Genomic DNA, 24,178 nt, shown 5'->3' on the forward strand with positions numbered 1-24,178 from the left:
CTTTTCTTCTAGCCTGCTTTGTATGCCAATGAAGCGAACGAAGCACCAGAATGCCCTTACACCTTTATTCCTGATCCTCCTCTTAATTTCAGTGGTCAGGTAAGTTGAACCAATAAATTAAGAAATATGATTGATTTCATGTTATGTGCTTGGAGTTATAGAATTATGAATGAGATTCATAAATTTTATACCTTTACTTTGAATCTTATTAACTTAAAAATAATTCTTTCAAGAATAAAAATTCATAATACCCTCAAACTAAAATATTAACAATTGAATTAATATAACCTAGGCGTACACATATTGGCGTAACTGTATTGAAGGCGTACTGTCAAATATTAGTATGCCATAATAGTAACAATTGTAATATAACACGGATAGTTTCCGCAGAAAAATAAATTCTAAGGGTAAAAAGTTGATTATGTTTTTAACCATAGTTATAATTCATGCACCTTTATACTTCGAGAGTTCTACAACCAACTGCAATTTGTATTTATTATCGACTCGAGTTCACAACGTAAGCATTGGAATGGTTTGATTTAATTATAATGCAGAATATAATTCGAGCCATGAAAATATATCTAGCGAATTTTAATTTTGGCATACTTAATCAGTTCTCTAATTGATTATTATATACATTTTCTTCATAATAATATGTTAAACAAGTTATCAAAACACTATCTTGAAGTACGTTTGAATAGTTTTATTTTCACTAATAAGATTTTGTTTCTTTTCAGATTAAAACAGAGGATAAAAGTCCCTGGCGTGGAATGTTGTCTAAGCACATCAATGTGCCAGCTCCTTGTGATATTTCTAAAACACCAGCTTTAGGTAAGTGAACATATTTCTTTCTTTTTTTAACAGGCTAATAACCAATAATTTTACTGAGCAACATTTTCGGCATTTCTAAGGAAAATGAATTACGGTTGCTACCCGCAAGAATTGCAAGTTTATAGTTGCTAAATTTTTTAGTTAAATGCGATCAAAAGTTAATATATTTCATGTTTATCAACAATGTCTTATATATTAACTTTTACTAATTTAATTATTTCTGTAAAAGTAATGAATGTTTTTTCTGCTAAAAGCACAATGTAGACAAAAAAAAATCATTATAATTTTTATTGATTTATTATTTTGAAATTTTGCAAATGTGGTTGTAATTGCGCAAAATAACCCTTTTTTTTCCTATCTTTTTCAGTACAAGCAAAGTCACCGTCAAAACCTATAGAACATCCTTGGGCCCCAAAAGTAGCAGCCTTTCTTCCAAATCGCAATTTGCAACATGTAAATCAAATCGTCGAACAGCCGATAACCGATCGATTGAGTGCAATCCGGGCCCGAAGGAAGCTGAGGAGGAAACTTTTGGCCAGAATATACCAGCAGAGGAGGCCTTTAATGACCGGAAATGTTGCACCTGATAGAGAAATGATTGAGAAACAACTTGCAGTGAGGTATGCTCGAAAGTTATTGTCTCAACTGACTCTGCGATGGGCCCACAGACGCTACATTCACAAATGGTACGCAATCAAAAGAAAGAGCATTGGCGGTGTCCTGAGATTGCAGCGAAAGAAAAAGAATGGTAAAGTGGTGTATAAAATTCGACGTGCCAAAGTGAAGGAAGAGAAGGGAAAGATATTGACTGAAGATGAAATACAGACTAAGGCAAGTGTGCTTTGTATAGAAAGTTCTAAAATAAGTGCAATGTAAATGGAAAAATCTAAATAAGAATTTTAATTACGTGCAATTTAAATGGAAGAATTTAAACTATTAAGTGCAATTTTAAAATAATCAGGTACATTGTAAATGGGAAGAAAAAAAATCTAAAAATCATTAGGTACAATGTAAATGGAAACATTATAAATAATTGCATGCAATGAAAATTAGAACATTTTAAATTATTAAGTGCAATGTAAATGGGAAAATCTAGAATAATCAGGTGTAATGTAAATTGAAAATTTTTAAATAATTAAGAGCTGTGCTAGCTAATATCCTTCAAAAAATGGTAAGCCAGTTTTGAATTACCATTGTTATCTTAACAAGTAAAAATTCTTAATTGCTTGAGTTAAAGTGAAAGCATCATTTATAAGATGATAGCACAAATGTAATTTAGTTTTCAGTTTAATATTCATGAGAAACTTAATTATTTCAAGAATATGTATCTAAATTTCAAGTTAGGCTTGCTTTTTTCAAAAATGTAAGGAAAATTACAAAATAGAAATAGGTAAAAAAAACTACACAACTTTACTTAAATAGTTTAAAATGTTTGCAAAATTTTAGAACTATAAAAACTTACCCTTTTTTTAATAGGGAAAATGAATATAAAAATTACCTATTAAATAAAACTCTTAGAAGTTATTTATTAATACTTTTTTGCGAGTTTTAACAATGAAACTTCTATAATAAAGGTTTAGAAAAAAACTTACTTTACTCTAGGTTTAAGTTCAAACATTTTTAACTTCAAAACAATTCCATCTCTATGTAATGAACTGTTGAATTTTATGAGATGCATAAGTCAGATGTGAATTAGTTTCTGGCTTCTCCATCGTTTATAATTATCTAGACAGCTTCTAACAGTATTCTAAAGTCAAATAATGTGTAAGTTAGCATGAAAAAGTTTTTAAATATTAATTTACCTAATAAGTCTTTTTTTTTTTAATAATAAACTTGGTAGAAATTATAAAATTAATACATTTTTTAATTCCATTTGAGTAACAAGTTGAGTTGTCTTTATTTCTCCCATATGCCAGTGGTTTATTGTAAAGCAAACGATTTTTACTTACTCTTTGAACTTCTATTTATTTTCTAGCAGACGATACTTTTGACGAAAAATATCTACGTTTTCGAAATTTTCATTTGCAATTGTTATTAAAAATGAGCTTTCCAGCTTTTATTGTTACTAAGGCAAATGAGTTATTTTTTATTTGGTGATTACTTATCGTGGTTTTATTTTTTAGATTTGTTTCAATTCTTTTTTAATCCCTCAAAAGAATCATCCAAGATTATATTCCTTAAAGTTGTTCTTTTGTAGCATAGCGTTTTTCCCCCTTTATGGAGTTCTTAAAAGAATAGGAGTTGCCTGCCATTTTTTTTTTAAAAGAAACATAACTTGTTTTTAATTTTTATTTAAACTTTAATATAATTTTTTTTTAACTAATTTTTTTTTAAAACTAACTTTTATAATTCAAGCTCATCCTAATTTTCTTTCCTTTAATTTTTTAGTCAAAAGATTCCAATTGCTCTATTCCTATCCCTGCTGAAATGAAGCGTTTAATGGTTAACAAAGCTTTGGGTGAAACTCCTTTGCATCGAGCAGCAAGATTAGGCTATCCGGTAAGCTATCTTCGTTTAAAAATTTTCTGAAAGTTTAAACAAACATAAACATTTTAAATGTCAATGAATTCAAAAATTATTAATAATAGTATGATTTATTCAAAATCAGATCCGGTTAATGCATGTTTATATACAATTAAGATAAGTTTTAGTTTTAATTTCCATTTTTATTTATTCCGTTATTACAGGAAGCAGTTGCTTATTGCTTGCAGACAAAATGTGTTAGTGTAAATGCCCGTGATAATGCAGGTTATACTCCACTTCATGAATGTTGCTCCAGAGGTCATTTAGATATTGCAAGAGCTCTTTTACAATATGGTGCAGATGTAAATGCAAGTGCTGCTGGTGGCATTAGGTAAGCCAAACCTCTTTCGCCGCTCAATAGTAAAACTTTGTCTATATATAAGTGTATTAAATTAAAAGCAATAATTAACTAAGTTACTTGAATAGAACAGTTAAGTCCTCCTTAAAACTTACTATTTTAAGTGTCTCAATTAAAAGCAAATACAAAGACAGGCATGAAGCCATATAGAACATAAACTAACTAACTAGGCATCGAAGTTGCCAGGTACACAAAACAAAAATACATCACCGTTACAGAAAAATACATAAACAAATGATAAGTGTAAATAATAAAAAAGTTAAGTAAAAGAAATAGACGAGAAAGAATTATATTTTAATAAATTCTATGTGCGATACGGCGCTATATTTAATTAACTTCACGTTAATTAATATTCTAACTTATGCAGGGAAACTTAGCTCAACTTTAACACTCCATTTCGCTTGAAGTGCAAGTACCCAATTCTGATATTTTATTTTTAAATTACTTGTAAAAGATATATGCTTGTTAAACTCTAAACCCTTATATTAAATTAATTTTTTATGTATATAAACAGAATTTATTTTATTGAAAAAAAGAAATCATTTCCAACAAAATATTCCTAATTTATTTTTCTACAGTTTAAACACTTAAATTTTATGTGTGATCTTTCCTTTAGTATTTTAATTTCCTAAAACTCTAGCATTAAATTTATTTGAGAATCAAATACTATACTTCAAAAAAAAAAAAAAAAAAATTTTTTTTATGTGTCAATCGTTTATTAGTTGAAGATTTTTATTGATTAAAATAACAGTATATTAAAGATTTCAAATTTTAATATCCTTAGTCGGTCCTTCAGAGGGAGGCTGTTGTCTTTGCATGCCTATGTCAACAATAGAAATTTCAAAAAGTAATCTGAATATCATTCCTAATTGTTATAATAATTTAAATTGCAGGCCTTTACATGATGCTGTTGAAAATGATCATGTTGAAATAGTGAGATTGTTGCTATCGTATGGTGCCGATCCTACAATTGCCACTTATTCTGGTCTGGAACCAATGAAACTGGCTCGATCTGCAATGATGGCTGAGTTCTTGCAAGGTAATCTATTTTTACTTCTGAATAACTACCATCAGACATTCCATGTCATTTTTTGAATGACCGATTTTAAACAATGGTTAATTCGCCTCACAAAGATTGATGTCTGCTTTCAGGATTTTTTGCTGACATCAGCGGCGAATTGGATATCAGGCCTCACTTGCCTTGGAGATTCTGGGGTTCTGCTAAATGCCTTGGTGAGTACTAAATTTCATTGCTGTAATATAAAATAAGCGCTTCAATAAAACTCCTACCAGCCGTGATGGCTCAGAGATAGAGTTCATAGAGCGTTCACCTTCCAATGAGGTGAACCGGGTTCGAATCCAAGTGAAGGCTGGTCGATACGATTTCCGCATCCGTCTTGCATAGACCACAGTGCTGAAGTAAATTATTCTCAGTTTTAGACGGATCATGGGTTAGAGTCCTCTTGCCGTCAGGCTACAATGGCAGGTTTTCGTGGTTTCCCTCTCCATTTAACGCAAATTAGTTCCATCAAAAAGTCCTCCTTTTGTCCCAATACTTGGTCCAGGATCTCCCTTGTTTTCTGGGTTGGGTTCAAAATTACAAGACTACAGAGTTAAATATTGATAGTCGTAAACTCAGAACTGGATCAGCTGTCCATCTACGGTTACAAAATATAATAAAATGCTTAACCTAGCCTAGTTCAGTATGTAATAATAATGATGGAAAAAATGTATTGTATTTTTAGAAATTTTTTTTAATTAATAACTGAAGAAGAAATGTATAAGTTGAATTCCATGTGTGAAATTACACCGTTGCTTTTCCTCGATGCAGGTGTTTGATCAGTCTTGATTGTTCAACTATAACTCTTATTGTTTTTTAAAATCCTCGTTCTGTCTACCAGCGAGCAGACAAATTATAAATGTGAATATTAATTGAGTGGTAGAGAATGAATATTTGAAATAGGAACCTGCTCAGAAATAATTAAATAGCTCCTGGCGGAATCATTGTCAATACTTATTGCTTTAAATTGTCTTAGATTATTTTTGCCTTATTATTAAAACCTTTTTCAAACTATGTTGATTTTTTTTATTCGTTGAAACAGAGTCGCGGTATAATGAGACGCTTTGTTTTTTTCTTTTTGGTAGATCCAGAAGATTGCGGCTATGATATCTTCAATGGTGTTCCGTCCGATTCTGAGGGTGAGGGTGAAGGCGACAACGATTTCCTGTTTGAAGTGAGTGACTCACCCCACCTACCAACATTTAGACTTCTCTTCCCTGCTTCAAATAATAAGGCGTAAGTTCCATTCAAGACTCTCTTTCAAACTTTTAATGTTGTTTATTCTTTTGTTTGTTTTTTTCTACATTTATGCGTTTTGTGAAAATACTTCTGGGTTTTTAGGCGTTTAAGGGTTTTGAGCTTTAATTTAAGGAATGAAAATTTCTTTTTGATAAAGCAATTTCTTTAACACGTTGAATGCCATGGGAGTCACCGGTGACCGGCACTGAGTTTGCTCGTAGCGCCACGGGGGTCACCGGTGTCCGACGAAGCCAAAATTATTAGAAAAACATAATTCAAGAAAATTTTTAATGCTTTTATTTTTTTATATACATTATTATCGTTATTAAAATAATTTGAGGAAATTAATTCAATACATACTGAGAAAATTATTTTGGCCAGACGGGCAAGCCATGTAAACTTAGCGTGGCATTCAACGTGTTAATTTTGAAGTTAATAAGGTTGTTTATTTATTTATTTATTTATTTTTTTTTTTGCTTTAATTACCATGCATGTCACTGAGTAATAACATGTAAAAATAATTAACATTTAAAAATAAAAAATTCTTCACCAAATTATGTTTGAAATTTAATGAACAAATTAATTTAAAGCCTTTACTTTCTTTCTTTCTTTTTATTTTTTTATTGTTATCTAGTTTTTCTGAACTTGTTGTAATAAGAATATTCGTTCATGAATTATAGTATTTATTTACGATAGTTACAAAAAGAAAGAAAGAAAAGACCATATCCCCATATTCTGAACAGAAAGAAATCTGTTACACTCTTCGTTGTAAATTCTCGTTAACTATGCCTAGATTTTTCTTAAAATTTTTTATAGTGGGGGTATTGTTAGGCTCATGACTACTTTATTTAGTAACAAACATGTTAGAATTTTGTAGAAAAAATAATTGATATACAATTAATTGTAGCGTGTATGCATACCGTGACGAGTTGAAATACGTAGAAATTATAATTTTCAATTAAATTGTAAGCTAAAGAAGTGTAGTTAATTTAAAAAAGAAAAATTATTCTCTTTCAGGCAATGTAATTATCTCCGCCTTGATGATGTCCTGCGTAAGCTTTCGACCACTAAGGAAGAATTCCTTCGTCTGTATGGACATATTGAAATTCTTTCGCTCCCACGTCACGAATTCGAAGCCAGTGCCACCTGCAGTCCTCTGCTGACAGGCAAAATGGATCCAGCTACCCGTCCGAACATGAGCAGAATGTTTGACAACGGAAGTGTGACTGACTTAGTGAAACTCGACAACAGCATACGAAAAGTGCTCGGCATCGAAACTATTTCCGTACGATAACGAATACTTTTTTTTTTAAACAGAGAAAACTATTTAAAGCTTTCATTGTGATAAAGAAATAAATGAAAAGATTGTGATGAGAGAGAGAGAAAAAGGTAACTACTAGTTCGCCGTATATATGTGATGGATATTTTATGAACTGATTCCGTGAATTCAGTATTTCTTTTAACTCTCCCTTCTTATGCAGAGAAAAATACTGCACTGAAAGAAGAATAAAAAGTTATGTTATTTATAATTTCTTTCGTTCAAAAATATAAATTTTATATTTAGTAAATATGTCATTAGAAAAAAATACTATATCTCAAGGATGCCAACTTCTATGGATTAGTTGTATTTTTTACAGAGTGTTGTTATAAATACGGAACCATAGACCTCGTTGCCGGGGAGGACGGTGCTTGTATGTCCCCCCCTTAAAGATCAGAAATCTCTAAGCCCCCCTTTATGTTTCAGACCATTAAAGGATCGTGAATTACTATCGATTTAAACTCATTAAGGCTAAAAATATGGAAAAAAAATAATTAATATTTTTGACGGTTTTTAGTCCAAGTTAAGAACATTTTTTTTCTCTCGTGTGAAATTTAGATAACTATTCTGACTGAGTAGTTTAATTTCATCCCTCTCAAAGAATAAGTTCCTGGGAAGCCATTTATAGAAGGACAATATTTTTACAACTTAGAGATAAAGTGTTATTTTTTCCGTTGTAACTTACAATCAAGCATTTTTTTAATACATACATATTGTATTTGTTTATTTAGCACTTGATCTGAATTTCTTTTTATTCTTTATTAACCTGATAGATAGTCTCTAAGCAGTGATATACATTGAACTTATTTTATAGGATTAAAAAATATGTACTCTATGGAAGGTAAATTAAATGTGCCATTTCGTATTTTATCTGTGTTAGTGAAGGAAAATTCCTTCGTAACATAGAAAACATACGTTATTAAAGAAAAGCATCTTTACGGGTTGGCATCCTTTGACACAACTAGGAAACTCCGGGGCAATTATTGGCTAAATTTAATGGCCCTTTTTGAGGCAAAAATCCCGAATTAAATTAATATGTAAGCATTAATTTATTTGAAAAAATATTTTTAGAGACAAAAATCTATTGATTAATCGTTGAATTAATGCAGTAAATTCCAAAAAATTTTTATTACAGTAAAAATTATTCTAAAAAAGAAATATAATCATTCTCCCAAAAATACATATTTGATATTTCAGAAATTTTTAAATGGTATTTGTGAATTATCGATGCCCCGTAGTTTCTAGCAATGCTTCAGATTAAATAAAAAAAAAATTTTCATTTTTGCAAAGCAAATATTTGTTATTTCATCATTCTTCTTCGTCTTAACATTTTTTGGATATTCGACTAGGAGTTTAAAATATTCACTTAAGAATTCTGGGGCCTGAAGAAATTTTCACATTTTAAATGGCGAATTTATGCATTGATACATGCACAAAATATTTTCATAAACCGAAAAATTTCATTGATTCTTGCCCTAACACAACTGCAGGATAATGCCCTAACATAATTTATTCTCATTCGAAATAAAAATTCTCCAAAGGTCTTTAACATTTATACTAAGGGCTGAACCAAGTGAAATGTAAAAATAGATAATATAAAATCTTATTCTTATTGAAGATCCAACAGAATCTGATCATTCTTATTTGGTTTGATCTTTTTCTGTTTGACTATCCAAAGATACAATAATTCATAATTTTAAAAAAATGAAAAAAATAATAATTAAAAAAGTTAAAACTATAATAATTTTTTAAAAAATTTAACTAAAAAACCACTTGTGGAAACTGCAATTCCATAAATTAACTATATATATTTTCCGTAATAGTTATTTACAGTTATAATGATGCTATGCAAATGTTGATACTTCAATGACTTCTAATTTAATTTTTAAAAAAAGTTTGAACTACCAGTGTATTTATTTAGTGGTGCAGTTTGATGGTTTTCTAGTCTTAAAATTCCCTGCTTATATTATTCTTTTACGTGTGATTGCAATACCATTCATAGTGCACTACTAATTTAAATATTGTATGGTTTACATTAGTGAAGAATATTGAGTTAAAGTGCTTTGTATATGTATATATAAAACTATATATTTGTTCTCAACTGTTAGAGAGAGAAATAAATGTTATTCCTACTTTAAGCCAACTTAAGTGCATATTATTGTCGTTGACCTCTTCTAAAATACATTTTATAATGTTTCCCCAATCAGATTGCAGCAAGTAAGGGAGTTCCTTATGAAATGGGTGTGTAAAAAAAAGAAAGTGTATATATGAGGACTATGTCAAAAGTGTGGATATAAAGATTTGTGAAAATTATACCTGCCTATATTATAGATGTAATTAAATGTGTACAGATAAAAAAAATGAAAAGATATTTATGTGACATCCCTTTGTCAAAGTGGGCTGTGCAATTCGAAGTACTGTACAAAATCCTGGATCAGCCTGCTACTATTTGTATGTTATGTACGTATGTATGTTAAGCTGTCTTTTATTAAAAAAAAGTTGTAATGGATTCTAGTTTCCTTCTTTTTTTTCCAAGTACAAACAATCAAATTAATCAGCAATTAAGTATAGTATTTGTAGAAGTTACAAATTATAAAACTTAGTCTAACAAAAGATCAAATCATAAGTCTGGTATAATCAAAAATAAAATGATTTTAAGAGCTGCTTAAATAATTTTTAAAGAATATTCATTGTTCTTTCTTCTGTGTAAGCTTTTTTTGTCCATAATCTTTCAATTGGCAAGATATTTAAATCCTTTATAGTTGCTAAAATTGTTCACTCTTTTGACCCTTTTTAAAAAGTTGCCAAAAGCACGGTTTTCTAAGGTTATCGTAGACTGTTAATTACCGAAATGCAGTTAAAATTTAATTCTGCGTCAAAAATACTAAAAGATGCCACCTTTATCCGAAATTTAATGACTTGGCAAAATGATTGTATGTTCTTAATTAAGATCTACACCAAAAAGAAAAAAAATTCCCGAAAAATGTCTTTTAGAAGCTTTACCTATCCAGTTTTCAATTAAAATGGCCTTTAGAAATTCATTACAATTACTGGTAAGCGTCAATTTCCTAGTGCAACAATCTTTTTTGTGAAGTGGTTGGCAAATGTAGGATATTTTTTATTTTTCAAAATTCGAATTAGGTTCTTGACTAGCTAGACATAGATTTAAATCTTTTTCATAGTAAGTTAAGCTCTATATTTTAATTTGCCTGTTATGATTCTAAAAGTTAAATGAAAGAAAGAAAATCAAGCCCAACTGTGCATCATTGTTACGGGGATTCACCTCGACCTCAATTGCTAGACAACTAACTCTTCTTTGATGAAACCCGGCTTATAAACACGAACAGTTTTCTTGTTAAGAATTAGAATGATTTAAATGTTACATGGTTTGTTCGAGTTACCTTTACCACGAGGGGAAAAAAAGATAAATGTACTTAACCATTAAGAAATGTTTGATATTTAATAACGTTTCTTCATATTTCTTATAATTAAAAAAAAGCGTTATAATCAGTGCATTATTAAACATCAAATGAATGATTTTTCATAATTTAAATTTGTTAAGGGAAAGCAGTTTTATCTACTATATTTATATACAACCATCATACATGAAATCCAGTTTATAGTCCAGTTATAAATACTATAATAAGTTTAGTGGAAGAAAATGTTTTGGGAATGAAGGAACTAATTTTGGAAAATATAGTAATAATAAGCAGCTGTTTGCAAAACACATTGCAGTTACAAACCATCCTATGTAATAAGAATTAAATCTGAACGTGGCATGATTTTTTTAAAGCCCAAAATTTTCCGAGTTTACTAGTGCTTATCCTTCCACTCATGAAAATACATTGCAGGTATTTTACTTGTTATATAATCTTTCCCCCTCTAAATTTATCCAAAAATACTTAAGCAAATTTGTGTTGTTGTGGCTTATCCTCCAACTGTCAGACAAGAATCGAAATCGAGAACTAGAAGGCGAAGAATCTTCGAAAATCAAGAACTAGAAGGCGAGATCCATGCAATAGAAGCAAATTTGTAAAGCGGTTAGTAAGCATGTTTCTTGATTTTCTCAAAATTGGGTACTTGCTACTCGAGAAGTAGTGAAGTGAGTATGCCTAACCATGTGATTTAATTGGATACCTGTAAGCGCGGAGTCTAACCTGATTGGTTTTTAAATCAAACGCCACGATTTAAATACGATGACGTCACTTGCTGATATCCAATTCCTTTGAGCTATTGTTGCTTTTCTAACTAAATGTGGGGAAATTAATTATTCAAGAGAAGAACAAGCAGCAATGCTAGAGGATATTTTAAATGACGCAGTTAACGTGTTGCCCCAACAACATGACGTCACGAATTACAAAGTAACTAAAAGCATGGAACCATTCAGTATTTCACCTTTAAATGAATTTGAAATGTGTTTTTTGTAAACCAATGTAGTCAGCTAAAAGAGCAAATATCACCGAAAATTTATAAATCGGTTTATTCTTTAATTGTAATTCTATTCAGGAGAAAGGTTGGACGAAAGAAAAAGGAAGAAAAAAAATCGTTTTGAATGAGTCACAGATACTTTAATAAAAAATAAAAAAAATTCTGTTCTTGCACCAGAATAAAATAATGAGAGTTCTTTTGTGTCCCTCAATACATATTCTAAGAATAGTCAAAAAGGGAATACACGAAAAGTATCGCAAATTAATTTTCAGCAAGGATTAAAGAAACACGGCACTGAAGTCTAGTTACTACGACGGCGGGAACGAAAACACCAACATTTATTTGATTGCCGGGAAAAACAGAGAGGGTTTTATAAAACGATTATACAAAACATCTCCGAAGTTTCCTGAGGTAATCAAATTGGTTATGATACATTTTATACCATTTTCCTCGACTGAAAAATGCTGCTAGAATTTTTATGTTTTTGATCTCTTGCATATGCGACCCTTACTGCAAATATTTTTTATTTCATTTTTGACAAGAATTCTAAAAATGTACATTAAAGATAATTTATTGCAGAATACTCTGTACAAACAAAAGAGGGAAAAAAATAAGCCCATATATTTTTAATAATTTATATATTTATTGTAAATTGAAAAGTGGACTTTTTTTTAGTGTTTGCCAGTTAATAGATTTTAGAAATATAAATGCACCAAACAATTGAAAAAATATTATGGTTCTCGGTTTTTTATCGCCAAGTCCTCCTCATATGTGCCTTGTCTCTCATGACTGTTTTTGAAAAGGAAGATACGTGGTTAATTGCTTCCCGGTGGAGGGATTTTGTACGCCACTGGCGTATGAAGGCGTATCCATTGGGGTATGAAGTTCCTTTTTAACATTTTCGTTGCGCTCTCTTATGTAGAAGTATCTATTATTTTTACCTCGACAACAGCGACTTCTTTTATGCCAAAATACCATTCGTTTTGTGCTCCAAAGCAAAAGTCTTTGTATATTCTTACTGGTAAAGCTGATAATATGAGCTGTGACCCATTTTTTTTTTTTATCAATTTAAAAGATTTTAGTCTAAAAAAAATTTTTGTGTCTAATCTAACCATTTTATCATTTAAAAAAAAACTAATCTGTTTTAAAAGGTGCTGTCCATAAATGATGTCACAATTTTTTTTCATTGTTTTGACTGATCATATGAGCCGTCCCCCATTTTTTTTAAAAATCTGCTTAAAAGATTTTTGTTCAAATTTTTTTGTGACTAACCTAACCGTTTCATTATTTTTTTTAATAAACTAATCTGAGCCGTGAGGGCTCAAGGAATAGGGCGTTCACCTTCCAATAAACTGACCCGGGTTCGAATCCCAGCGATGGCGGGTCCATACAAATTCCGCATCCGGCTCGCACCGACCACGCTGCTGGCGTAAAATATCCTCAGTGGTAGACAGATCATGGGTTAGAGTCCCCTTCCCTTCAAGGCTAACCGTGGAATTTTTTTCGGGGTTTTTCTCTCCGTGTAACGCAAACGCGGATTAGTTCTATTAATAAGCCCTCCACAAGTTCAAATTTCTCCCGATACTTGATCCAGGAGTCTTTTGTCGTCTGGATTGGGATCAAAATTTCAAGGCTACGTAGTTGAACATTAGTAGTCGTAAACCCAAAAATTAGGTCGGCTGCTCAACGGCGGTTATAAAATAAACTAATCTGTTTAATAAGATGCTATCCATAAATGATGTCACGCGTTTTTTTTTTTTTTTTCCTTCAATGATCACCGTTCTCTGAATAGCACCAAATCCCCTATACTTTCTTATCACACTTTATTACATAAATCAGCAGTTCCCAATTGTTCCTACCAAGGAGCCCTAAATGGTTGGCCCTTTTTTCTGCCGATCACCAACTTTATAAATAATACAGTATATAAAAACAATTATGAGCTAATTTACCAATCGAAGATTACTTTAGTTAGAAAATATTAAATATAGATGAATAATTTTTTTTATTTTATTCACAATCATAAATTAGGTTTTTTATATCTGGCAGTTGAATTGAAACACCTTGGGCTGCATCTAATTTAGTTTTAAATTTGTTTTTGGATATACAAAAGCGAAAAAAAAAATGGGCCAAAATATTATTTTTTTTAAATGAAAGCTATAAGAATTGTCATAAACGTTAAAAACACATTTCTTAACAAATTTAGTTGTTTTTATTTCTATAATAATAATAATACAATTTTCATAAACGCAAGTCTTTTTCATAGTATATTCACGACATTGTTACAATATTAGTAACATTTTTTTTTTAAAAAGAAATTTGCAATTTCTTTTTATTGGCTTTTTACTTTAAGGTATCTGAACTAGAGTTAAAACCTGATTTGGGATACAAGTTTCGAAACTGAGTTTAATTTAAATTTAGAATTCCTATACTTTTAACTTTCTAAAAATACTTTACTTTTGTTCGTACTCTAATTTTTAACGAAGTTATAGCAGTTTTTGTTCAAGGTGATGTTCAAGGTGAATATCTTAGTGATGTAAGACGTTAAATGTGTTTATCTCAAAATAGTTCAAAGCATAGCTTTCTCAATAAAATACTCAAAGGATTTTGTTCCGGACTTTTTTGCAGTTTTTAGCGTATATACAATAAAAAACCTTTATTTCACCTAAAAATGGCCATTTAGAGAAAAAAATAAAATAATAATAACTGTTTGCTAGTTTTATAAGTTTTTACACATAATAAAACAAACAGACTAGTTTTTCGAAATTTATATTGATATTTAAAAAAAAAAAAGAAAAGTCAAGACTAATCGTATACTTTACATAATTTCACTGGAGCGACCAAAATATTAAATAATAAATAATAGGTTATTAAATCTATCTAAGTAATGAGCAAGGTTTCAGAAATCATACCGAGAAATGAAAAAAGTCCTAACTGTCGGAACCCCTTTTACCCTGCCACGGAACCCTAGGGTTCCACGAAACACCATTAGGAAACCGCTGACATAAACATCTACTTACAATAACAGAAACAAAGCACAATGTTAAGGATCATAACTTATTTCTTAACTTTAATTTTCTGTCGTAATAATAAAAAGGTTTTATACGTGTTCGGTAGAATCCTGATTATCCGGTCTAAGGTGGCGATAGGATCACAAAATTGATGGCTAATTTCTTACCCCTCTCTAACTAAAAACGCATATCGCAGTTATATAATATATGCGTTTTTAATATCGCAGTTATACTAAAAACGCATCATCAGTGCAAAACAAATGGAATATTTTTTTTTAAATATTCACTACTTAAGACGGATAGTCGGAATCCGGTTGATCGAGATCCTTACTGTATTTATTTGCATGAAATTATATAAGAGCTTACAACTAAGGATGTAATTAATAGAAAGGAAATAATAATAGAAAAGATCAATTGAAAACAATAGTATTTCGAATTTGAAGCGCAATTTTATATACTTTACTTTAAATCTCATCTTTAACTAATATTGAGACGTGTTTCTTTTTCAACGCCTGAATATCAATTTTATTTAATGGAATTTGCACATCACTTCATTCTTCACTTGAATTTCATTTATAAAATTATATAAATAATCATAAAATATAAATTTCTTTGGGAATCTGACTCTTTCTCGTATAGAAGCTGAAAGTATTAAAAAAGGGTGAAAAAATCGACAAAAAATCACTTTAAATTACAATAAGTTCCGAGCAAGAACTTCTTTTTTCTAAAAAAAAAAAAGAAGGAAAAAAGTATCAGTTGACAATTCTAGAGCTAATTATAATGTTAATTGATTAAAGTAATTTTTTTTTAAAATTACCTGTACATTTTTCTACACACTTCGTAATTTTAAGTTTCTAAGTCTTATAGTTTTTGCACACCAAAACAAAGCGGACGTTCAAGTTGAACAACCAAAATAGTAACCTATGGAGAAAAAAATATAAAAATAATTATTCTGCTGACTTCAAATCCTAGTATCGCTTCTTCACCGATGCGATGCATGGTGTTTTACAATATTTTGAAAAAAAGAGAGTTGAAAAATTATTAAAAACTTTTTTTTGTTCAATGATGGAAAATGATCATTTTTACCATTTCAATCAATCCTCATATCAGTAAAAAATTCTTATCAATTGCTGCACACAAATGTCAATCATTGCCTACTTTAACACAGATAAGTTGTCAGTAAAATTTCTTTTTTATTTTTTTTTCTATTACTTTTATCTTTCAAATAAAAGTTTTTAAAAAACAGTTTTTTGTTGTTGTTGTTGTTTTTTTTTTGTTTTTTTTTTTGTTTTTAATATCTGGAAAAGGTATGAACTGATTCTATTTTTTTTCTTCCATTATTAGAAGAAATACGCGGCTTAATCTCGGAATATGCCAAGTGACATTTTTTCCAACTAATAAACCAAAGGATTTTTTTATTAATTTAATTTAATAAAAGAAATCTCCCATCAGTTTAATAAAATATTTCCCGCTGCGCTGTCTCTTTACTCTTCACTGTCATTTTTACTTCTAGTCGTGAGGCAGAAATTAACTCTGGAACAAAATTCACATACTATTTTATTTTTTATTATAACCCATGATGCATTAACGCTGTTTTTCAAAGCTATATCCCCAAGGTAAAAGGGAATAAAAAAACATAGTTTAAGAGCCTTGAAGCAATTGAATAGTTTAACACTTGAAGCAATGCGATGATTTTAAACTTTTAAACTATGCATATAATCTTGCCGCGAAGAATTATCTGGGCTTTAGAACAAACAAATAGCTTAAATATTTTGAAAGTTATTAAACTTTTTCAAAAAATCCCAACTTGGCGACATTTTTCCTCCTAGATGAAAATTATCAAAATCACTGCCTTATTCTCTGTTTTTGCAAATTTTTATGAGCCCATTTGGCTTGCTGCCTTAGAACAAGATTAGAATCTTATGCCAGCACTAATTGATTGCGTAGCCTATGTTGGTGTTTTAGTTATTTAACCTAATTAGGTCCATATTGTTTAGTTTTCACCTTGAGATAGTCACAGAGTGCTGCAGTTAGTGTTTATCCGGATTAAAGATGATTGAGAGAAAAGTTGTGTGTTTAATTTGAGCAGACACCTAGATCTTGATCTAGGTGTCTGCTTAAGACACCTAGATCTTCTCCATATTGAAGTTTTGCGCCATTTTTAAAATAAGCGTAGAAAAAGTGGCTTTAGATAGGCTAAACTTGACCTAACAGTCATGAGTAACAGCTGCCAACTCACAGGAGTTATAAAAATAACACATTATTCGCAAAAAAGCATCATTTCGTGTTACCACGGAGCCTTCGAAAAATTGCCTATGGAAATTTTCAATTTTTTTAATTTCATCTCAGAAGACAAGTATTAAGACAAAGTCGTCGTAAATAAGACATCTTCATTGGAACTTTGCTTTGGATGTTAGCTTTGTGGTTAATATTGCGAAACGTACATTTATTGTTACAGTTGTTGTTTGTTTTAATCATAGAGGTGGTATAAAGAGTTCACTTCTATGGTTTTAATCAACAACCTCGTAACCATTTTTATGTCTCGACGCAACTGATTTAAAATAGTCTGCCGTTAAAATCGAAAATTAAAATTTCAGTATAAGTAGCATGTTAAATCCAAAAAGTGACTCACTCATTTTTAAAACTTAATAATAATAATAACAAATAAGAATATATGTCATTATATTATTAAGCAAACAATGAGGTTGTCTTGATCTTTCAAAAACTAACATACATAATTTTATAAAAAAAATATGTTTAAAAAGTAAAATAAAAGTATGTATACGTATTTTATAAAATATTACGTTTCCCCATCATATTTTGCCCTGGACTGGACTGGTCTTAGGTCAAAGAATATATACATCAGGGCTGTCCAACTGGCGGCCCGCGGGCCGCATCTGGCCCGCCAGCACATATTGTGCGGCCCACCAACTTCTTATTCAGGCTGATCGCCCTCAGTTTTCCCATTAAAATGTAAGCAAATTGTTTTATAATCCTTCTGTTCCATTGTTTTATAATTAATAGTTTAACTATTAATTGTTATTGTATAAGAGGTAAGAGGTTATTGTTCAACTTTTTCAAACTGCGGCCCGCCAGGTGATCAGTGACCGGAATTCTGGCCCGTGGGCACTTTGCAGTTGGACAGCCTTGATATACATGATACATTATCAGGGGTGACCAACTTGCGGCTCGCGAGCCACATGCGGCTCTTTGAAGGATTATTTGTGGCTCTCAATAAATGTACCCGAGTTCCCTTTTCATTTTTGTGCTATTATATTTTAAAAAACTATTATGATTCTGTATGTGTTTCAAAATGTCTTTTAAATTACTGAGAACAAATATGAAAGACTAAGTGCAACGTTGTTCAATTCCAGGTGAGTTTTCCATTTTCAATATAATTACAACACAAAAAACATCTGGAGAATTAGAATTATTAGAGATGCAAGATGATCAAGCTCTACAATTTAAATATAAATCGTCGTCGATTACTGAATTTTGGAAATTTGTACCAGAATCGAAGTATCCTGTATTAAAAAAGGATGCCTGTTGAACTATTTCAATATTCGGAACAACGTACTTATGTAAATCATTTCATTCCACTTTAAAATTCGTGAAATCCAAACACCGATCAGTATTAACTAACGAGCATCTCACAGAATTACTGAGAAGTGCTGTCACCAATTATTCAATAAATTTTGAAGAATTATCAAGAAGTAAAATAAATGTGTTTAATTTCAAATTCAATGCACATATTTTGTACTTTTACTTATATGTTTTCAAAAAATATAATTTACGTATGAAAAAAATTTAATACCTTTTTTTGCCCTTTTAACTACGTATTTAATTGCGGCTCGCAAAAAAATTTAAATTTTGAAAAATGGCTCGACTATGTAGGAGTTTGGCCACCCCTGCATTATATATTCACATTATATATTCTTTGCTTAGGTTCCTCTAAATCTGCCTAGAGAGGAGACTCTCTACGGATTTTTCCAAAGACCTGACTGGGCCTGTTCAATATTATTTTAGGAAACGAAAGTATCACGAAAGTCTACCCAAATTTTTAATTCTAAAATTAAGGTGATATACACTCTCGGTCAATTCAGCAATCTTTGAACCGACATTTTGTTATTTTTAACAAGTATTTTATCATGAAAGAATACACGATTTTCGATGAAAAGCTTGCTTTCTCGCCTTAAATCATTTCAGTGCATTCTGTGATTTCTCCTTCTGCTTTAATTGATATGTCACTTTTAGCGAAATTTGTATCTTCTAATCAAGGAAATAATCGTATCTTCTAATAAAAATCACTCGCCACTCTGTTTTTGCCAAAAACGGAGAAAATTTCAGGAATTTTGACTCCATATTTTTTTGCAGTGTAGTCACTTGATATTTTATCACTATTCTATTATTATTCTATTTCTGACTATACTAATAACAGAATAGTGATAAAAATATCAAGTTACTACCGTGCGAACCCACAGTCGTGACAAATTTAAAACCGACACCTTCTAAGACAACAAAAAAAAAGCTGAGTCTGTCATAAATAGTTCTTGCAAAATCCTATTCTTGTTGAACCGTAAACCTTTTCCAAAACGACAAAAACGTGAGAGTTCCGTTTTATATCTCGCGAAATAAAAACTTGAATCGTGGGCATATTTTTTTTCAAGATGTCACTACCTTTCTCTCTTCTTCCTGTTCTTTTATATTTCTTCGCATTTAATGAATGCAATTGAGTTTTTTCATTTGAAGGGAAAAAAAGTAATAAGTGGTGTTTGACAAAGAAACCTGGCATTAATTAACTTGTATTCTTATTTCTAGACGTACTTTGTTGATATTTGTACATAGCTATCAATATAGTCAACCCAAGTTAGGTAATAACAGGTTAAGTAATAACTTAAATAGTGTTAAATAATTGATTATACGCTTAGTACTTTTGTAAAAATCAAAACTTAGTCACGAAGTAATTATTTAGATTTATTTTTAATCGATTTATTTAAATTTATTTTTGATTTGGCTCGAGAGGTGAGTGAGGAAATAGTACAGGCACGTAATAGAGCATTGGGATTGCAAGTTTGGTGTCTTATTTCATGACAGACATAGAAATAATTTTATTACTTCCGCTACTTACTAGTTTGAAATGTCCCGAACTCTTAGTAACGGTGGTTTGTGTGATCTAATAACTACAGGATAGATTTTAAATTATTATAAAATTTCAATACACAAAGAATTTTGGCTGAACTTTGGTCGTGAGCATCTCTTGAAAATGATTAATTTTGAAAACAAAGCCACGGGCAGTAACTAGACTGTGAAAAAATTTGCTTAGTGTATTGTTTAAATCTAATTAAGGTGCTTGAATTGGTGTGGTTGAATAACTGGAATAAGCCGACCTTCCTGAGTAGGGGTCAAGGAACTGGCCTTGCATCAGAATGGTTCTGGGTTCGAATCCCGGACAAAGCATGGATGTTCTTTCATTCTCCGCACTATCTGCCCTTACTGTGGGAGCAATGTTGGCCCACCTAACATGTTGCCCCTGGAAAGTGGCCCACGAGTCTGCCCTTCAGATGTCTGTATGAAGTAGATCATTCCCTGAACAGATATTGGAAAGCAAAATAAATAAATAAATAAATAACTATAATATTTAAATACGTGCTGTGAACTCGTATTGGTTATCATTTAAGTTTATATGTTGTTCAAGATAATCTTGAAAGGTGACCAAACTGGTCACCAAAGGTGACTAGTAAAATAATAAAAACCAAATTGGATTTTCCCGATATTTAACGGTTCTTACATTTTAAACTCTATTAAATAACTTCATTTTGGATTCCTGGAACAAAAATTTCATTAATATTATCTAGAAAAAATGCGTCATTCTTTTTTCTTGTCTACAAGAAAAAAGAAAAAAAGAAATAAAGGAGAAAAAAAACGCGAAAAAATTATTTAAATGATATAAGAGAAGAAGATGCGAGAAGTATGAAAATACTAATGTAAGTATACCTCGTTTATAAGAAAAATTTCTCAAATACTTACAAATTTTTCGAAACTAACAAATAATACTTACAAATCATTATTTATGACGCACAGCAAACTAAGCGTACAAAATGCACAGTAAGTTTTTGTCACATTCCAAAGTATTTTTATTATTTAGTACGGAGAGGTATACTTACTCTGGGGGAAAAAGAAATAAGGAATTGTTTGTAACAAAATTAAATAACAAACGAGCTAAATATTCTACAAATATTTGATCAACTAAATTTAAACAAGTAAATCTATGCATGCATAACATAGCTTAATAGTTAGAACTAATAGTTAAATTTTAAATATAATATTATTATTAAGCTAAGAATTAGGGGGCCAAGTGGTAGTTTTTCAAACTGAATTCAAATTTCATCCCAACTTTGAAACGAGAACAAAAAGAAAGAAAAGAAAATTATTTTTAGAAATGATAAAACTTTCTTTACTTCGGACAAAAAAGTGAAAATCATAAATTATCCAAAGTAATTATACAATTTTGAAGCCAATGTGCCCAGGAGATACATAATATGTCCGAATTTGAGAATCCGGTGCTTTGCAAGCAGCCGTCATTCATACTGCAGTGTATCAGTCTAATTTAAAAAAAAAAAAAAATCACTTGCATTTTTTTAATCAGATTCATGATTTTTTAACCAAGTACGTTTAGGCTAATTAGAGAGTCTATCCTTTATTCCTCAATCAGCCTAATTTAACCCTAGATAATTAAACTTAAATCAGTGTTAATCAGCAATTAATCATTTGGCGAATAAACTATGGATCAAAAACAAGAAGTATACTTTTATATATTTCCTTCATTTATTGCAAACAAATTATTGTAACTAAAAAAAATAGAGATTATTGTATTCTAGATTATTGTATCTATCTGTATAATTGAAAACAAAAATTTCAAAGCTCAAAATTAATTTTAAAAAAAAAAAAATCTAAATTGTTACTATTATTTTTTTTAAAAAAATCTTCTTCGATTGTGACATGATGACCTGGACAAATTTCGCTCTTTTCCAAGAGTCACGACGACACTGAGTGTAAGCGCAGTAAGGATATGTCGTGTCTCACAAGTTCCCAATTAAATGAATGAATTCGAGCTAACGAAACGTATTATACATTCTTCCGAGAAATTCGCACCAAAAAATACAAAAATAGCGGCACAATTTTCGATTAACATTACTAATAGGACTTTTCGTTAGTAATCTTTTTTTGTAATTTTTAGCAATTAATAATTCTAAGAAAAAGATTTATACTTCCCTCGAATGCTTAACGAATCGTGTAATAGTAGACACTTTCTTATTGCGGCGAAATCCCATTTTCTCAGATTACATCTTTCGCCTCTCATCAACTTATCACACACAGGTAAAAGCGAGGGTGTAGAGGAAAGCAAGAATTTGCTCTTTATTTTCACGTTTTTACCGTTAAGTAGGGGGTGTGGGAGAGGGCGAGAGGAAGTGCCGATCATCATCAACTTTGATTACAAACCATTTAATTCGTAGAATGGAGAAAAGAATCTCAGAACGGAAAGAACATTTTGAGGAGAAACGCGATCAGGCAGAGGGGTGTTTCTAGGTTTTGATAAGTGTAAGTGGCGGGAGAGTGTGTGGGTGGGTGGGGGAATAAGGAGTAGCCACGGCGGATCGTTATCGTCAGCTGGCGTTTCGAACAACACCCTCACCTCTCGCACCCCGGTAGAAGATAGTAAGGAGGGAAACAATGCCTCTTCACGAACGATCATTGTTTTGAGAGGTACCGGGGAAGAAAATTGCAGCCAAAGTTTTCCGGGACGAGTCACAAATCTAATAACATCTTGCATAACTTTTAAAGCCATATAAACTATGTGTTTTGAGAAAATTCCGCTAATTATTATTGGATTCCTTTTTTTTCATCTTTTATACCTGAGAGAATGAGATCTGGCAATCGGACCGCTTCCCGATTAACTAGAGCATTCACATTTTTATTAGATCTCCTCGCCAAATGATAGTGCTAGTTTCAATTGTTTACTAACAGCTACGAACAGATTTTATGTCAATCGAAATTCTGACGAACTAGAGAGCTCAATTCTCATCCGGAACTCTGTGTCTGGTGACCATACAGGTTTTAACTGCTTCCTGGCTGTTTTCTCTCCTAAAACTAAAATTTATTGTAATTTCAAAGTCAAACAAAATTCCGACCTTTCCGACCAACCAGAGTGCTCAAACGTCTATTGGATTTCCTTGTCTGATAACTATACAAACTTCGATCATTTCCTGACCGCAACGAGCAGAATTTATTATCATGTTTTCGTCAGTAGGAATTTATTTTCAATCCATATTTCGTTCAATTTCCAGAGCTTTGTGCTTGATAACAATACAAGTTACAACTGTTTTCTGAACCATCGAAATATGATTTCTGGCCATTTTATCGTCAAATAGATCGAATATCGAATATATATCGAAGATAGTCGTCCGTCAAATTTCGACTATTTCTCGACTAGGCAAACTGCTCAAATTTTGACAGGGGTTCAGTGACTTATAACAATTTAAGTTACAGTTGTTTTTCTGAACAACGTGAACATAATTTATTGCTATTTTCTCATGAAATGTACTTAATCGTCAGTCAAACATTCGACTATTTCTCATTTAGGTCGAATTTCATCAGGAATTCAGTGACTGATAACAATTTAAGTTGCAATAGTTTTTTGAACGTTGCAACTAGAGTTTATCCTCTATCAAAATTTCGACTATTAAAAATTAAAAAACGATCAGAAAATCAGAATTTAAAAAAAAAAAATCCGTAATTAAAGTCAACAATTAAAATGAAGGGAAAAAAACTCAAGACAACTCGAGTTTAAATTGGAGCGCTGTGTCCGATAATAATATATGCAACAGTAATTTTCAAAATGCTCCGAGCAAAATGTGTCTCCGATCATTTTGTAAAGAAAGCAACACAGAAAAGGACAAAATTTTATTAAAAAATAAAGCAAAAATAAATAGATCTTTCAAGCGGATTTTAAAAGAGAAAATCAATTTTGTAAAATCCGAAACGTAAAATGTAGGGCGTATCACTTTCGTGATAAATTTCTACTTTCACTGAAAATTACTCCCACGTCTTTTAAAAGTGATGTGTCCCGCATTCTTCTGTTTTAAATAAAACAAAATAAAAATAATTTTCCCCTTTTTAGTCTACTTAAACGTTGCTTATATATGCTTTGTTTTATTGTTGTTTTCAATTCGTTAAATCATTGATTGTCAAATAAACCACGTTGCTGATTTACACATCAGAGTTACGTAGCTGATTACGTACTTCCTCTATAATTTTCTTAATTTAAATACAACTTGAAAAAAAAAAAGAATTCAAACCAGAACAAGTTAATCTTTCGTAAAGGACCTTTCAAGTAGAACTGGAACTCATTTGCG

General features: G+C 30.8%; 1 protein-coding gene across 1 annotated transcript in view; it reads left to right on the forward strand.

Annotated features, from left to right (window-relative positions):
- Nucleotides 1-9,838, forward strand: part of LOC107437564 (uncharacterized) — a 40,360-nt gene extending 30,522 nt beyond the window's left edge. Inside the window, exons 3-11 of the mRNA XM_016049623.4 lie at nucleotides 13-99; nucleotides 738-831; nucleotides 1,199-1,662; nucleotides 3,220-3,330; nucleotides 3,519-3,685; nucleotides 4,606-4,751; nucleotides 4,865-4,945; nucleotides 5,858-6,008; nucleotides 7,029-9,838. Coding sequence (XP_015905109.2) covers nucleotides 13-99; nucleotides 738-831; nucleotides 1,199-1,662; nucleotides 3,220-3,330; nucleotides 3,519-3,685; nucleotides 4,606-4,751; nucleotides 4,865-4,945; nucleotides 5,858-6,008; nucleotides 7,029-7,305 — 1,578 coding nt within the window. The 3' untranslated portion in view covers nucleotides 7,306-9,838. The remainder of the gene's footprint in view (nucleotides 1-12; nucleotides 100-737; nucleotides 832-1,198; nucleotides 1,663-3,219; nucleotides 3,331-3,518; nucleotides 3,686-4,605; nucleotides 4,752-4,864; nucleotides 4,946-5,857; nucleotides 6,009-7,028) is intronic.
- Nucleotides 9,839-24,178: the final 14,340 nt, after the last annotated feature.

Source organism: Parasteatoda tepidariorum, chromosome 6 (genome assembly GCF_982258835.1).
Source record: "Parasteatoda tepidariorum strain Cologne lab strain chromosome 6, Ptep-v5.0, whole genome shotgun sequence".
Lineage (NCBI taxonomy): Eukaryota > Metazoa > Arthropoda > Arachnida > Araneae > Theridiidae > Parasteatoda > Parasteatoda tepidariorum.